The 15,880-nt window shown below is 43.2% G+C and overlaps 1 protein-coding gene across 1 annotated transcript in view; it reads left to right on the top strand.

Annotated features, from left to right (window-relative positions):
• The window catches only part of prex2 (phosphatidylinositol-3,4,5-trisphosphate-dependent Rac exchange factor 2), an 89,995-nt gene that overhangs the window by 1,406 nt on the left and 72,709 nt on the right, over positions 1-15,880 (top strand). Inside the window, exon 2 of the mRNA XM_083995650.1 lies at positions 14,966-15,037. Coding sequence (XP_083851776.1) covers positions 14,966-15,037 — 72 coding nt within the window. The remainder of the gene's footprint in view (positions 1-14,965; positions 15,038-15,880) is intronic.

Here is a 15,880-nt window from a genome sequence, read left to right as displayed (position 1 = left end):
GGAACTTTTGCATGGAAGTGGGGTTGAAGGGGCACTGTGTTATGTGTCATTAAAAGTGCTATTTCCCAGACTACATGTATGGATGTGAACACCCCGACCCCCCCCACCCCCCCACCCCCTGCCCTCCCCCTCTCACTTCCCAGATGTTTCTAATGGAGGGTAGAGGGACGGAGCACTCTCTGGCCTTTCTTAAGAAGTGGCATCACTAGAGGCTTTTTACATTTGGGAGTGTGTCTTCTGTCCTAGTGGTGGGGGTTTGGGGAATGCAGCCCCCCCCCCCCCCCCCCCCCCCCCCACCCTCTTTATCTCCCCTGTAGTGCTGGAACTGGAATTCATTTCAGAAATGGCTGACCCTTACAAGGCAACTCTGTTCTGGTTGGGGAAGTTGGGATGGATGCCTCAGATTGAGATCTGACAGTGGAAGATATTGTTAGTTTAGCTGCTTGTTCTAGATATGGAGGTGGATGGTTTAAAAAAAAAAAAAAGGAGAAAAAAAAGACAAAGAGTCACTGTTATCTACTGTCTAATCATATGGCAGGTCTTAGGGGAGCACGGTGGAAGATACTCAGGGTGATCAAAGACAGCCCTACTGTGGAGAGGGGTCATATTGAAGACTTTCATCTGATCGCACACAAACACACTCGTGCCTCCCCCACTTCCTCTGCTGCCACGCCACAAACAGTTACAAACCATCCGCAGTTCTGTGTGTCCAGAGGTTAGAGAGGAAGACAGAGCCCCCCCCCCCCCTCCTCCTCCTCTTTGGGACTCCCTGGTGGGATAATCCAAGGAACTCCTAGTAACAGCAGAGAGAGAGAGATGTAGACGGTATATTGCTGGAGGGGTGAAAGGGAAAAGGGCAGAGCGGATCACACAGTAGATATTGCCAGGAGGGTGAAGGGTAGTTGGAAGAAGGAGGGGGGGGGGGGGCTCCACAAGTGGCTGGGCTTGGTGCCTTCTCTTGTAAACCATACTTCCTGGAGGAGGAATTCCTCCGAGGTTAGGAAATGCTGGGGAACAATGAGGCTCCGGTCAGTAGCTGAAGTTGAACTGTGGAGCAGAGATCATTGCTGCTGATCCGTGGGACCCAAACACAATGCACCTCACACATGCTTTACTATTAAGGTAGTGGAAAACAACAAGAAGGAGCAGTGGATGATCGGAGCAATTTGTCCCTGGACAGTCCGAGCCTATTGTGTGACTCTACGTAACACTTCGTGGGAAAATATACAGATTGCATCTTAAAGGTGGCACTACGGGAAAGTCTAAATTAGAATTTCTGGGAATGAAAACGTCACGTCATCTTTTACACACCGTGAGCTGAACTTCCACAGTAGTCCGATATGATAGGTCGGTCGGCTTTAGGGAAGCCGTCTGATACAGTATGTCCTATCTCAGGCCTATCTCACGTAATGAACAATTACAGCTGGAGACGGTGGGCGGCGGTGGACACTGGTGTTTATCTTGGACAGCTAGGAGCCAATAAAATGACAGTCATCCTTAGAAATGGCTCAGTGAGGGGAACAGCTCAGGACATAATGTAAACAGTGGCTCTAATGAGCTCTTTGCATCATTGCAGTTTCTTTTACTCGCGCTGTCAAATGAAATACTCTACTCAGTCTCTGCCATTGTTCAGCATTGATACAGAGACATTGAATGCAGTTTGCTTGCATGATAAGCACTTAGGAGGGAGAATGCATAGAGGGACAGTGGAGGAAACCTTTCATGTCCCGGTTCTGGAGGGAGAACTGAGCCACAAGTTAACTTAATATATTCCGAAGAGCTTTGCAGCGCGTTAAGTGGTCCCTCAGCTGCTGCCTTGCTCTCCCCAACAAAAACCTGTTGAACTACGAAGCAACCACCGACTGTAATGTTTAAAACATTTTTAATCCCTTGCATAAATGTGGGTTGAGATGAGAGTAGATCTTGTCTTTTTTTGAAGAAAACTATTGATTATTCAAAAACATGGTATAATAATGCATCCGCATATACAGCTGCATTTGATTGTCTTCGTTGTATTGTCTTGGCTGTCAGTTACATTGCTGGTCACTTGGAGTCAGAAGCCTCTTTTTAGTGAAAATGGCTGCAGGAAGGGGGAAATGAAGCCTAATGGAGAAAGCAGCCGCTAAGAAGCAGCGCTGGCCCTCAGGAACCCAGGTGTTCCAGTGAACTCTGGTGTATGTGTGTGTTTGTATATACAGTAGAGGCTCCACATCTCTCTCACTCTTCTCTCTTAGGATTTGTGTTTGTTTACATCTTAACTGAGACGGTCACGTTGGCCCAGACTGCTGAGCCAAGAAGTCTTCTTTTTTTTTTTCTTGTTTGTAACATACGACCAGTGAGCCGTCCTGACGGAGGTCAGGTCAGGGTGGCACGACGAGAGGGTTCATAGCCTCTGGACAGACAGCTGATGACCCTAGAGGTCACATCCTTTTGTGCCTACCCCCTTTCCTGTCTGTCTGTTGATCTGCAGACTTCGTGCCATCCAGCTCGCTCCTGTGTCCTGATGGAAACAGGAATGCTGCTGGCTGCTGATGATCAGTGTGTCCTGATTTGATAAAAACAACCCAAACAAAAGTGTGTAAACAGACATCAACCCTGTGTGTGTCTGTGCGTATGCATCCAGTATCAGACTATATATGGACACAGTTAGATTCCTGTTAAAAGGATCTTTATCAAATCCTCTTATACATTTAAGATGTTTCATCACTATACTGAAATATTTTTGTGTTTTCATGAGAATCATATTCATGTTTCGGCAGATGTTAAGTGAGGTTAAATATTGTCAGATCTGAAATAATTTGCAGTTTATCTGCAACGCTATTATAAAAATTTGTCAGTGTTGATGGTCTTAACAAGGCAGAAATGTTAAGATCTGTTGTCTGGATTTGTGGGCGGAGGAGTAGGAGGAGACGCTGGGTTAGAGGGCAAATGCTTAACTTGTTTATGCTAGCGTAATGAGACCGACACCACATGATACGGCCCCATGTGCATATTTTACTAAGATATTTAAATAGCCATTTAAAGTTCCAGATCAGATAAAATGGAGTGTCCTCACATGATGCTGCTGGGATTGAGCAGTTTTGAGGCTGAGGGCGAGTGCCCGGCGCAGCCAGCCTGCCAGCGGCCATTTGCCATTGCTTACATTATTTTGTCTCTATAATGGGGCTGGATTTGGTGATAAGAGATTCCACAGAGAGCTGTGTATTCACACAGGCGGCTGTTTATGTCCTGATTGCTCTCCTCTTTATTTCTTAATTACTGTGTTTATGTCTATATTTGGGGTAGATGATCTTCACGTTCATACTTTTATTTATTCCACACCGGCCTCTCGTCCCCTGTATGCTTTCAGTTACGTCAAATGTCTCTTGCTGATTCTCTTTCTTCCCTGGTGCTCACCACCATGTCTCAGTCAGAGCCTCAGCTACATTGACAAGAAGAGAGTGTATCTGTCCTCTCTCTTTCTGCATTTATTATGATCCCATCAGGCTGCGGGACTGAATGTTCCTTCATGACGGAGCATAATTTTCTGCAGATATCTTATGAAGGACAAGCTGCATTAATTCAGTTCTATTCCAGGTGTATATATAGGTGAACCTGTGGCTCCTCCTGTGTGCATGTGTGTGTGTTTTGTAAAGCAAAGGAAAAAAACTGGAAGCAAAGAGAGAGAGAGGTGATGTTTTTCTCCTTGACTCTTTTTAATTGGATTCGGTCAGTCTCTCTCCTCAAAGAATACAGGCAGTTTCTCTCTTGTGTCTGCTCCCAATGTGAGGCCCCTGAACCAATGGAGTGGCTCACTTGCATTTCAATTTCACACCACTGCCACTGCACAAAGGGCTCGCATGTTATGCCATATTTGCAAGGACATTACCTCCAGTTCTGCATTTGCCATAGTCTGCGTCCTTGATGAGTCTAAATGCATTCTGGCTCCAACTGGCCGTACGCTAGATGTTTATTTTGTACGTGCGGTACCAATCGATGCATCATGGGACATATTTGTTTTGTAAACCTGTTTAAGATGAGATTGTTTTAGACCCTTTCTTAATGCTAAATCTGTCTTTAAGTCAGAAGATAAACGATAGTGAGGATTAGTTTGGCTGCAGCCCTCTCCTGCTGAGAATTTTTTCGTCAACCTTGAGTCCCATATCAATTAAAACACTGAGCAGGATAATCCTTCATCTTCCCATGCTGCTTTGGGAGCTGTTGGGTTTTTGCAATTCTTTCAATATTTAATCCATCCGTTTTTAGAATTAAAAAAAAAGATCTAGCAATTTTCTAGATGTACCAAATATAATTACCATCAGGAAATATCCTGTCACAGGGATGCCTACATTATAGCAATTTGTCGAGAAACTAGAAATGTTGAATATTGCTATGTTCAGTGAAAGACGTGACGGTGAAAGTTAATGCAGGTTGATTTACAAAAGTAGTTTCATTTTATTTCCCTGTGTAGAGCTTGGTATTGAACCTCCAATGCCTTAGGGTGCTAATCCACAGGGGTAGCGGGAAAATGTTATATTGCTAAGTTGGTTAGTTCAGCTTCACAAAAAGACTGAAAACAGGTTTTATGTTTTTATAATGTCTGTCTCATTCTTGTGAATACGATACTTCACTTACCAATCAGAATGTAGCCATGAAATGACCAATCAGACTAAGGTTACAAAGTGACCAATCAAAGGGCAATTATATATTTAGTATACATCACTTTAAATCAGAATGTGGCAGCTACAAATCAACCAATTAGAGCATGGATATACACATTACCCAATCAGAATTAGACTATAGATCAACCAATCAGAATATGGCTAAAAATAGACCATGGTTGTGAACCCTTCAAGGGAAACTTCTCAAATTTGGCACAAATGTTTGATTTGATTTGATTTGATTCTGGTGGCCAATTTTGATCATCATACCTCCATGATTCACACAGAAATTATGACAAAGTGTTACACAAATGATTAAAACTTTACTTTTATTTTACTCTTCAGAAACAAGGATTTGATCTGAAACCAGTCTAAGCGATGGGGGCATACAGCCACAAGGCAGTTCAAGCAGGATTTCCTTCCTTCCTGGCCCTGCCCATCTTTACATTGTGCTGCATGTTTCCTGCCACACATACACACACACACACTAGGCCAGGGAAAGTTTAACCACAGATGCCCATTTGGCAGCGCTGAGCGTCATTGCGCATGTGATGAGGATGCAGTGACCCTGCATTGAATAAGCTGTGTGGCTTCGGCTCAGGGGGGAAGAGGTGGTGCTGTCCCGCTGCCCAGAGGAGAAGGCTGCCTTTGACTTGGTCAGCTCCAGCTGCCTGTTCACATGGTGCAGACGTGCGACCAGTGGAAAAGTGGCGGGACTGCAGTAGACACTTGTCAGGACGGACATTCTGTGTGAAAGGGTCATCATCACAAGGGGGTCTGTGTTTAAGCTGGCATGCTCTGCCTCAGGGAGCACACACACACACATACACACACCGACGTGCACATGTGCTTGTTCAAAGAGTGCTGGCATGGCACTCCAAATCCTGCCTCAGTGTTGCCATAATTGTGAAATGACAATATGCTTACAAACCAATTAAATATTAGTGTGATGCTGATTTGCCCAATTAAAGTTAGTGCTTTTGAAAATTAAATTACCGTCCACGTGGTGTTGTCTCGTGAAGAATCCCACTGGCTTAATGCTGCAGCTGTACTTCTTTCTTTCTTTCTTTCTTTCTTTTTTTTTTTTTGTTGATGGAGTGTCCATTGAAAATGTCTAGACAAGTTTGCGTGTTTTCTGTGGTTCCAGCTCACACTTTCCACGTCATTTCTGTCTCTGTCCATCCTGCATTTCTGGGCTCAGAATCCATAAACATCCAGAGCTGACCAGCCAGACATGATGGGAAATTCCACTGCATTCTAAATTATTTAATTAAGCACTTGGACAGGATTCGATATAGAAGCTCTGAGAGGAGACAAGTGTCCCTCTGTCTTCAAGCATGCTCTGTCTGCACACATCCTCTTTCTTTCTTTCTTTCTTTCTTTCTTTCTTTCTTTCTTTCTTTCTTTCTTTCTTTCTTTCTTTCTTTCTTTCTTTCTTTCTTTCTTTCACAGTGATCTGATCCCTTGCTTTCTTGCTATCTTTTTTGCTTGCTTTCTTGCTTTTGTTCTTTCTTGCTTTCCAGCTGTCTTGCCCTTCTTTCTTTCTTTCTTTCTTTCTTTCTTTCTTTCTTTCTTTCTTTCTTTCTTTCTTTCTTTCTTTCTTTCTTTCTTTCACACAGTGATCTTATCCCTTGCTACAATAATAGGAAAATATTAGTAAGAGAAGATTTAAAGTTAACGGGCCATAAATGTCTGTACTGTAAGTTGTAGTAATTTCCGTTCTTGCTTATTTGGAAGTTGGCTGAATAATGCCAGGGTCTGGTGCTGATCTGATGCAGCCCTGCTGGCCGGCTCCCTCCTGCTCTGTCACTTCCCAGACAAAAAGAAAGCATGATATGCAGAACACTGGCAGGGGGTTCAGCAGCTGTGCTCGGGGTAGTGAGAGTCTAGGAGGAACTGTCAATGGAGAATTGAACAGCTACTCTGCCAGTGTCCGGTTCTGTCATGTGTAGGAGAGGCTGACGCTGCAGGTTTCCTTTTTTTTCTTGAAGTCCTGCTGAAATTGATGGTAGCACGGGGGGACATCCAGCAGACGAGCTGGAAGCTTGCGACTGGGATGAAATGAACTATCTGGTTGTGTGACCGTCATGCTTGGGAGTGTGCTACAGATTGGGAGACTGATGATTCTGCCTGGTCATCTTGGAGATCAATACAGGGTGCTGGTGTGTGGCGTTGATGGGAATTGCCAGCTATCAGTGGGTGACGGTTTGCTTGGCTGCACATGGAAATTGAGGCATGCTGGGCTTTGGTGTCTGAAAACCGACACTCTTCAGCTCGACTTATCTCTCCTCGCTGTTTACGGTTTTTCTCAATTGCTTTGATGCAATTCACACATCAGAAAAACATTATTCTTCTCACAGCTCATAAAGCAGTTCTCAGAACAGCATTTATTATTATGGTAAATAACCTGTGCAAAAGGATCTAAAGTATTCAAAACCTTATGTGGCAAAACCTGTGAAGTCAAGTCAGTTACCTCAACATATATGCAGTTAAATTGTTCATAAACAACACTGTACTACAGTTACAACAGTAACATGTTGGAAAAATGACTGCAGAACAGTGTCACTTCAGAATACTGTATGATAATGCATGTACAGGCCCTATGGAAGAGCTTTAGGTTTGGAATATGGTATACCCCCAAAAATATAATGAAAAAGACATTTGAAGCAAGTAATTACTGTGATTTCTAGATGTGTTATGATATATTCAATGCATGATGTTTCATTTTGCAGCAAATGTGTGGTACAGTTTTTGGAATTGTGAGCAAAAAAAAAAAGAGATTAGAAATGATGAAAGTTGTAAAAACTATCTGCAAAATTAGAGTATGCTGTAACCAAGCATACCAGGCAGTGATGCATTGAAAATAACAATCAAACTTTGAAGATAGCATCAATTATTGTGCAATAATCACAGACTAATGTATGTGTGTGTATGATGTGACTGTCTCTTGCCTGTTTGAAGAAAGGCTAAAGTGATTTGACTGAAAACAATGATGCAATGCAGCAGAGCTGTATTAAAGAGAGTGAGATATCTGTCTCCCTTTCTGAAAAAGGTACAATCTGTTTTCATGAGTTGTCAGAGTCAGATGAAAAATGCATCAGGAAGACGATGTGAAAACAATGTGTTTAGCAGTGAACTATGATGATAAATGAACTGCACCAAGAGTTGCATCAAAGTGATTGAGGATAAACTCTAATATCCAATTTCTCAAGTCAAAATATCTTTCCCAATATGCTGAGGATGCCATTTATAGTCCCACGATGGGTGAAATTGAACAGACCCAAGGTCTGTCAGACATTCATTTAAATGGACATGACCACAAGCGTCGTTTTATGCTCATGTGCTCATTTCACTCAAGTGTCAGACATGCACGGCGCTCACCAGGAGTCAGGAGGAGACATTGGACACAGACATATTCATTAGATAAATTGCTTCATTCCAGCTGCTTTTGAATCTTGCTGGGGGCCGGGGTCAGTGAAGGGACAAGAAAAACATCAAGAGAAGATTTTTTTTTCTTCACTCTTCATGAAAATATTGAGTTCTTGGAAGTGCATCAAAGCACATTGCAGGGTTGATAAGACTGTTACTATTACAAGTTAGATTTCCCCCCCTGTATTTTTAACAGAACAGGCCTTTGCTCGAACAATAAACTTTCAAAATACTATCTCAGAAAATATCTCTTGTAGTCTTGAGAGCAGCCCCTTCATCTACAGTGTTTTATTTATTTCTAGGAGTCTTCTGGTGCTCATGCAAAAGGCCCGAATGTTCAAATGACAGCAAATAACTGCCCCCTTAAACAAATGGACTTTTGTTCACCACAAGATGCTGTGAAATAAAAAACTCTCTGTGTTCTCTGTTGCTAATTAAAACCAGAGACCCTTCTTTGGGCTGTGCAGATGAGCCTTAATAGCCAATCCTAAGATAGACATATTAACATTCCCCACTGTATTTATAGTGTCTGTTTCCTGTACACATTCCCAGTGGAGAGAGACGGGCCAGTTTGGAAAAAGTAGCCAGAGGACTAATGGGATGAGAAGCTCGGCATGACGGTGACGTCTGGAGGTGTCATCAGGACCTGTTGAAGACAGGAAGGGAGGGGCTTATAGCAGAGAATCGCTACAAAGAGCCTTTTCTCTCTTTTTTCGGATGTTCCCCAGTGAGCCCTCATCTGCATCAGACGCTGACTCTGTTTGTCTCTGTTCTGTAATTCTAAGGGAGAGCGTCCTTTTTTTGCTTCCCTGGAATTCAGTGTGTGCATAGGTGTGTATAGGAAGCAGGAGATTTAACCCTGTAATGTTGAATTCCGCTTTAAAGGCAGTTCCCTTCTGCAGGAAGTATTGTAAAGGCACCATATCCTCCCTAAAGGGTTTCCATGTTAAAGAGGCCAGACAAGGCACTCTTTTCTTTTTTTTTTTTTTACCTCTCCCTTCTCCTCATTTCTCTGTTTATTCTTCATGTCTTCTCTCTTTCTATCTCCTCTACTCACTCATTTTTGTCACACTCACTCACACCGCAAAGCCGGATACTTGAGAGTTTGCCCGAGGGGGGCTGAACTGCCGGTGCACCTGTTACCTGCTGTCCTTTAACTGTCATCACAGGGCTTTTTACTGTGTCGTCCTGGAGGAGCGATATGACAAAGAAACTCACACAGAAGGACTGTTACATTAATGAGCATACCTTCACAGTCTAGTGATTCACTTCAGGGGGCTTTGTCATGTGGAAGCTGTTGTTTGTGTTTCCATCTCTGGCATTGAATGGCCTTTGTTTCCTATTTTTTATTTGTTAACAAGAGCAGACTGTCATAGATGGTGCATGTAAATACACCGGATAACCTGTACGTGTGTTTGTTTTTGTTTTTGTTTTTGTTTTTTTGCAACAGAATGATGTAAAGTAGAAACGAGACTGTGTCTATCAATCTTAACGTTTGTTTGCCAATTCTCCAGTCGTGACAACAGAGCAGATCAGTGAATCATCGGTGGACAAAAGAGGCAGTTTGTCCAATAGAGTCTGAGAAAGGCCTATTCATTCATCCAGAGTTTATACTGGGGACTAGTGCCAATGGACTCACGTTGGACCTTTTTCAATTGTGAGCAATAGATCCCACATTACAGCAAGAAGGGGTTGAACTTTTTTAACAGAGTAAGTTCTTAAAATTGTGCTGACAGAATGTATTATTGCTTCAAAAGTTTTTTTATTTAATATATTTTCAGGGAGAGCAGGGTGTTCTACACTTGGACCACTTGATCTGCAGGGACCTGAAATGGCTCTTTTGCATGTAATACATTAAACGGACGCCGTGTTCCTGCCCACTCCTCCAATGGTATTAACTTGATTGCATAAACAGATGTTTGAGGATAGCTTTGTACTTTTGAGGCTAGATTGTTTTTTCTGTTTTTTTTTTCAGTTGGAGCAATTTCTTGCATCGTTTTGCTCTTTTGAGTCTGTTTAGTGCGCTTTTCCTCTTTTGGGTGGGATTCCTATTCCCCAACGCAGCCCACTCTGCAGGGCGTGTGGCTGCATAAACGTGATGAACAACATGCACTTGCCACCAGTTCACCCCCCCCCCCCCCCACTTTGTCTGCTCATCCACTCAACTTCATATTCACTGTAGCCTCGTTTTTGCAGCAAGCATTTGCTCTATAGCTTGGCAAATGCGCTGAACAGTACACACACGCGTTATTTTGACGCACAAGAATGTCCATCATTGTCCCTCTGTTATATCGCTGTTTGCTGTTTGAGGAAGCAAGTGGTCTCTTGTTTTTGCCAAACTCCTCTGGTGTGATTCATCTGTTTCACTGACATGAGAAACATCTATAGGGGGCGTGGCTAGCCTTCCGCTGATTGTATCTTTAATATGTGGTGGAGAGATGCAAGGGGGAGGGAGGGGGGGAGACGCTGCATAATATCCATTCATAAAGTGTCCTGACCGGTTGGCGCAGCACACACTCTGTTGTTGGCATGGACACAGCCCTGCAGCCAGTCTGTTTGCCCCTGTGCCTCTCCTCCTCCCCCCGTCACTATATGACACTAAAGCGTGGAGGATGAAGAGTTTAATTTCAGTCTTTCCAGATTTCCACAAACTGCAGAACTTGAACGAGCTGTCACTCATGTGAGACCGAGGCAGTTTCCCGCCCTGTGGAAGCACCTGCTCTGTGGCGTGTATGATTTGGCTTGCAGCTCTGATTTCAGCTTCTTGATTTCAATTTTTGCTTGATGGTAAAGGTCAAAATTTTTCTTGCTTTGAATCTGAACATAACTGGATCGGGTGGCACGCCGTGACTTCCACAGGTACTTTCTTCGTAGCCCACAGCGTGTGAATCGGTGTTGATTAATGGCAGGTAGGGCTACATGCGGTGGCTGGACCAATCTATTCATCACACCCATCTGCTCTGTAGAATAATGAAAACTTTAATGGGCTTTTAATGTGTAGTCCCCTCCTCCCCCCCTTTGCCATCAGAGTGACAATCCAGGTGATTATACTTCCTTAGGCCTCAGGGAACAAAATGACTTTCTGTGAAGTGTTTTTTTCTTTCTTCTTCCCTGTTGAATGTTGTTGATTCATGGTTGAGGATAGAAAAAAGCATGTCCCTTATGTCCAACAAGTAGAAAGTAAACAGCTTGTGCTAAATTTCCTTGCAGAAAAAGATGTCAGTGGCTGAGCACATGCTCTAAATGAGTGACATATGTGCAGCCATGTGTGCATCTGTTTAGGTGTATGAGGGAGATTGGATGCCATTTTGGAGATGAGATTACTTTTTTTGAGCTGCCAATGGAAAGAACACTATAAAAAAAACACAGTTTTTATCCAACGTTTTCATCCTCTTTGTCTTCTTAGCTCATCCTTTTACCTCTTCACTTTTCCAAATGTCTCAGCAACCTGGCAGCGATAAAAAGCACCATTGAACATTCATAAATCCACATCTTTCTAGTGAAACTATGAGGGTATTTTCTTCTTGGTTCAAAATGTCCGTCCATCTCTGTTCGCAGGAAGCGCAACATGGATCAGTGACAGCTCCTGTTGAGCTTTAAAATGCATTGATGTTTGCTCGCGATTCAGTAGCGACCATGGCGCCCAGACATGGTGGATTCCTGCTCAGAAAACACATCCAGTCCCCAGGGAACAAAATGTGTCCCTGTGGAATTCAGTTGGTCACTACAGGGCATGAGGATCAGGACGGCAACCAAAGTGGAGGGTGGTGGAAATGTTTTTCCTCTAAACTCACTTCTAAAATTTTTATGTGAGCTTTTAGGAGAGGAGTCATGGTTGAGCCTATAGCACTAACAGCTATTTTTGTTAAAAATTGGTATTTATTATTGCCAGATATTATTTTGCACCTGAGGTTTTAACCACAGGACAGATGCTCTGCTTTGTGATGCAATGAGGAGACAAGTCCTGGACGTGCTGCACTCCCCCTGGGTTATACTGTAATAGTAGATTTTTATGTCTTACACAATGCTAGATTCAGATACAATGCATTCATGCAAATAGCTGTGCATTTATGCACTGCATTGCAGTCAGTCACTGACTGTACAAACCTGGAAATGGGCTTTTATTCACAGTCACCCAGGGTACTGTTACTGTGTCCATAAATCCAGTCAGTCAGCTCCCCATTCACTGTCCATGGAGCTGCTCCAGGCTCAGTCTCTTAACGACATCAACAAGGCAGTCTTGGCCGCGATTTCGGAAGAGAGACATGTTCGTTTCCACAAATCAAGTCCAACCCATCCACAATTCTAGGAATAACTTGAACAGTGTCTCAAATGAGCTGTTCAGACTTTTTGTGTGGTCGAATCAGTTTCCTGTGAGGTGTATTTATCTCAAAGCTACATGAAATAACGTTTTTCAATTTTACACTTCCACTTTTATGAGACCAAAACTAACACCCTCTTATCTTTTGGGCGATAACACAATTTATTATCGTTTTCCAATCAGATTTAGACTCCCTGCATTCCATTATGCTGCGTTATTTTCCCCCTCATGCTGCGTTTTCCTGATAAACATCTGCAGAGTGGCTCCTTATATTTCCAGCAGAGACCCCCATAGCTGTGGTTATGCTGTATAATTAATGCTTTGCAGATATAGTGATTATTTCCTGTTGGGTAGACTCTTCATTATTAAATCAGAAGTGATAGACTCCCTAATGAGTCCATGTTTGATGTCACACATCAATGATAGGAAGCTGTGTTTTAATGCAAATTAGCGCTACTTTTGCTCAGCTATGGGCTTGTACTGTAAGCCCGGTCAGGCCTATGTGAGGGTCTGTCGAAGTCTGCTCCGTGTTTGTACATATTAGACTTGCTAATCAGATGCTAATGCTCGTGAGTGGCAGAGTTGCAGGCAAGGCAGCTACGGAATGGTAATCAGCGTGGAGTTGGCCCACAACAAAGAGGCTGATTATTTAAGCCACTTTTTTTTCCCCTCCTTCCCCAATCACGAACATTCACATCTACAGTTTCTTTTGAAGTGTTGCTTGACGTCAGTAGGCTACAATGTGATTAAGATGATTTCGGTCTTTTTTTTCATGTCACCTTGGTTTTCTTCGACAGCGAACAGAAAACTGGCCTCGTAATTAGCAGGAGATGGCGAGTTTACCACTGAACTGGCTCCTCTGCTTTGCCATCTGTTCACAATTAATCAAGTAAAAAGTTTCAATAAGCTCACTGTAGTCACAACCACTCGCTTAGATTTAGGTGTCAAGGAATAATTCTTGGCTCGTGCGCTCATTAAAGTTAAGCTGTTTACATGCTTTGTGGTTGTATTCTTCCTGCTCGCTCAGGTCAGTCGGCCTGCTGTGCGGCTGCACCGGGCGACAGATGGCATTATGGTCCTCAGTGGGGCAGTAAAGGGATACCCATGGTTAGGGGTCAACTGCGGAGACAGATGTAACTCCTTACTGCGCTAACTGTGACAATGCCAGGGCCGTTTTGGAGCTTGATCGTGCAGGTCATGTGTTTAGGGAGCTGCTGTTGGTAGTTTGTGTCACGCTGTACCATGAAATGACTCTTTGTGCTGCTGAAGTGCTTTTCCATGTCACGATGTTGTGTTGCATTGCACCAACGTCTCTTTGCTTAACTATGTTTACTGTCATGTTGCATTGATGTTGTCGTGTAGGGAAGGACTAGTGTGAACAGTGTGGGAGAAACCTTTAAAATGCAACATTTAAAACCTTTGATGTACCACATTGACAGGGCCGTCTTGTCAATTGTGTTATGGAGAACACAGCTGCAGCCGAACATTTCATGGCTCACTTTTCTTTCATTTGGGGAATTTATCTTCAGTGTCACGAGTCTCACCGCAGCACTTTAGCTTTAGTATAATAAAATCCAAGTGCACACTTTATTCTACTTAGAGATCTCAGCCCTGCTTTTGTCTGACTTGAGCTTTTATGCCATTTGGAGGATAAATAAACTTAGCTGTGTGACATGGAATGAAACAAATGATGTTAACAACATGCACAAGTGTGTTGTTTGATGTAACGCCAAGGAAATCCTTTTCTGCCTCTTAACGTGCACTCACTCAAATTTGACAGCTGTATGAACATCAGGGCCTGTGCTTTTGTTTAACATCACGTCTGATGAAGCTGCAATTTGCAGCTATAGCTTCAGATTTCATCGCAGCTTCGCTGAAATGAAGGGCATTACGGACGGCAGTCAAAATGAAAATGCGGTGCAGCTAATTTGGTTTTCCCCCCGCTTTCTATTGAAGATAGATTCCTGTCTGCCAAACTGCCGAGCATCACGCACATAAACATAAAGATTCTTGTCCTGGAACCTGTTGATGGATGTCCTCGCCTTTTTAAAAGCTCTCCCTTCAGGCAGAGTTCGGAAAATGACTAATTCCCCCCTTAGCCACGTTTTAAGAATACATTTGAAGCACATCTCCTTAATTTGCCATTCTGAGAGAGAGTCCTCCTGATGCAGTAAATGGGTTGTCGAGGGCTTGTGCAGTGATGCAGCCTGGGAAAACGGCATCCTCAGGGGACCGAAGAAAGTAGGAGCCCTTCCCATCCGTCTCAATTCACAAAACCTTGCCCTCTCCAACTCACGTCTCCAGCCACTTAACACCACCTTTGAAATAACTTGTGATGCAATTATAAATGTTTTTTCATCCAGTGCAAAGATTGTGTTTCACTTATATATCAGGTGTCCATTGTGATGGTTACCAATTTACTGTGGCAGCCAAGTGTAGCAGCTGCACACAAAGCCTCAAATCTAGTCCTGTGTTTGGTGCGTTGAAGGTGCAGGCCACCGGCCGCCGAAACGAAATTCAACACCGAGGTTGTTTAAAAAATGTTAACTGCTGCTTTCCTCCTCTGCTCTTCCAGGTGTTTCTACATCGTCTCAACCAGTATGCAGCCACCAAAATCGACAAGAACATCACAGAGGAAACGGTTAAGGTGAGGGTCAGACTGTGAGGTATGCGGCTGCATATTTTAGATCTGGAAAAATATCAAGGGCAATTGACTTTGACTCTGATGCTACGCACAAACCTTATTTTCATAAAGTAACTTGATCCATGAAAAGGACGGAAATTACATTGGAAACTAAATAAAGTGCGTCCCTTGTTTGGGGTCCTCTTTCAACCTAAAATAGCTTAAAGTTCTGAATGGAGAAAGAAGTAGTGGGCGATCCAGGAAGCAGCTGTAAATATAATCTATTTATAAAGGATTCCGGCTGGAGGATAATAAAGGATGCTCTCTCACAGTGGGAGTGGGAGTGACCGCTTCAGTCGGTTTGCTTACGCTTGAAGGTAAACACACATTCAGTGGATATTTACTGCATGTCCCGTGTTTTGGAAGATGTCTGTCTACTCATGCTATGTTTTGTTTGGGAACATACTGTACAGAGAAGGTTTGAGATAACGCGGGGTCACTGGGCAGCAACAGGCTGTGATGTCGCCAAAAGCAGCTGAACGACATCCAGTCCTCCCGAGTGGAAATGGATTGATCCAATTTTACCAGATGTTTGCCTTTCGTACTATCACTGAAGAATATTTTGGACTTACCCACTCATAAAAGGCTTCTGGTTTTCATGCTTTGACTTTATTTCACTAGCTTCTTCCCCAATCCAGCATCAGCATATTGTTTTGTCCTTTCATACGCACCACAAAACTGACATGAAAGGGGACAGAAGTCAACACCACATGAAGGCAGAGTTGCTTAAAAATGTGTTCTTTTTTAGCCTCTCTGGTAAAGTATCTCTAATAATGTTTTAATCCAAATATCAAAGACATCTCAGGC

Source organism: Trachurus trachurus, assembly GCF_905171665.1.
Source record: "Trachurus trachurus genome assembly, chromosome: 20".
NCBI classification, from domain to species: Eukaryota; Metazoa; Chordata; class Actinopteri; order Carangiformes; family Carangidae; genus Trachurus; species Trachurus trachurus.
This window is presented reverse-complemented; position numbering and strand designations above follow the sequence as displayed.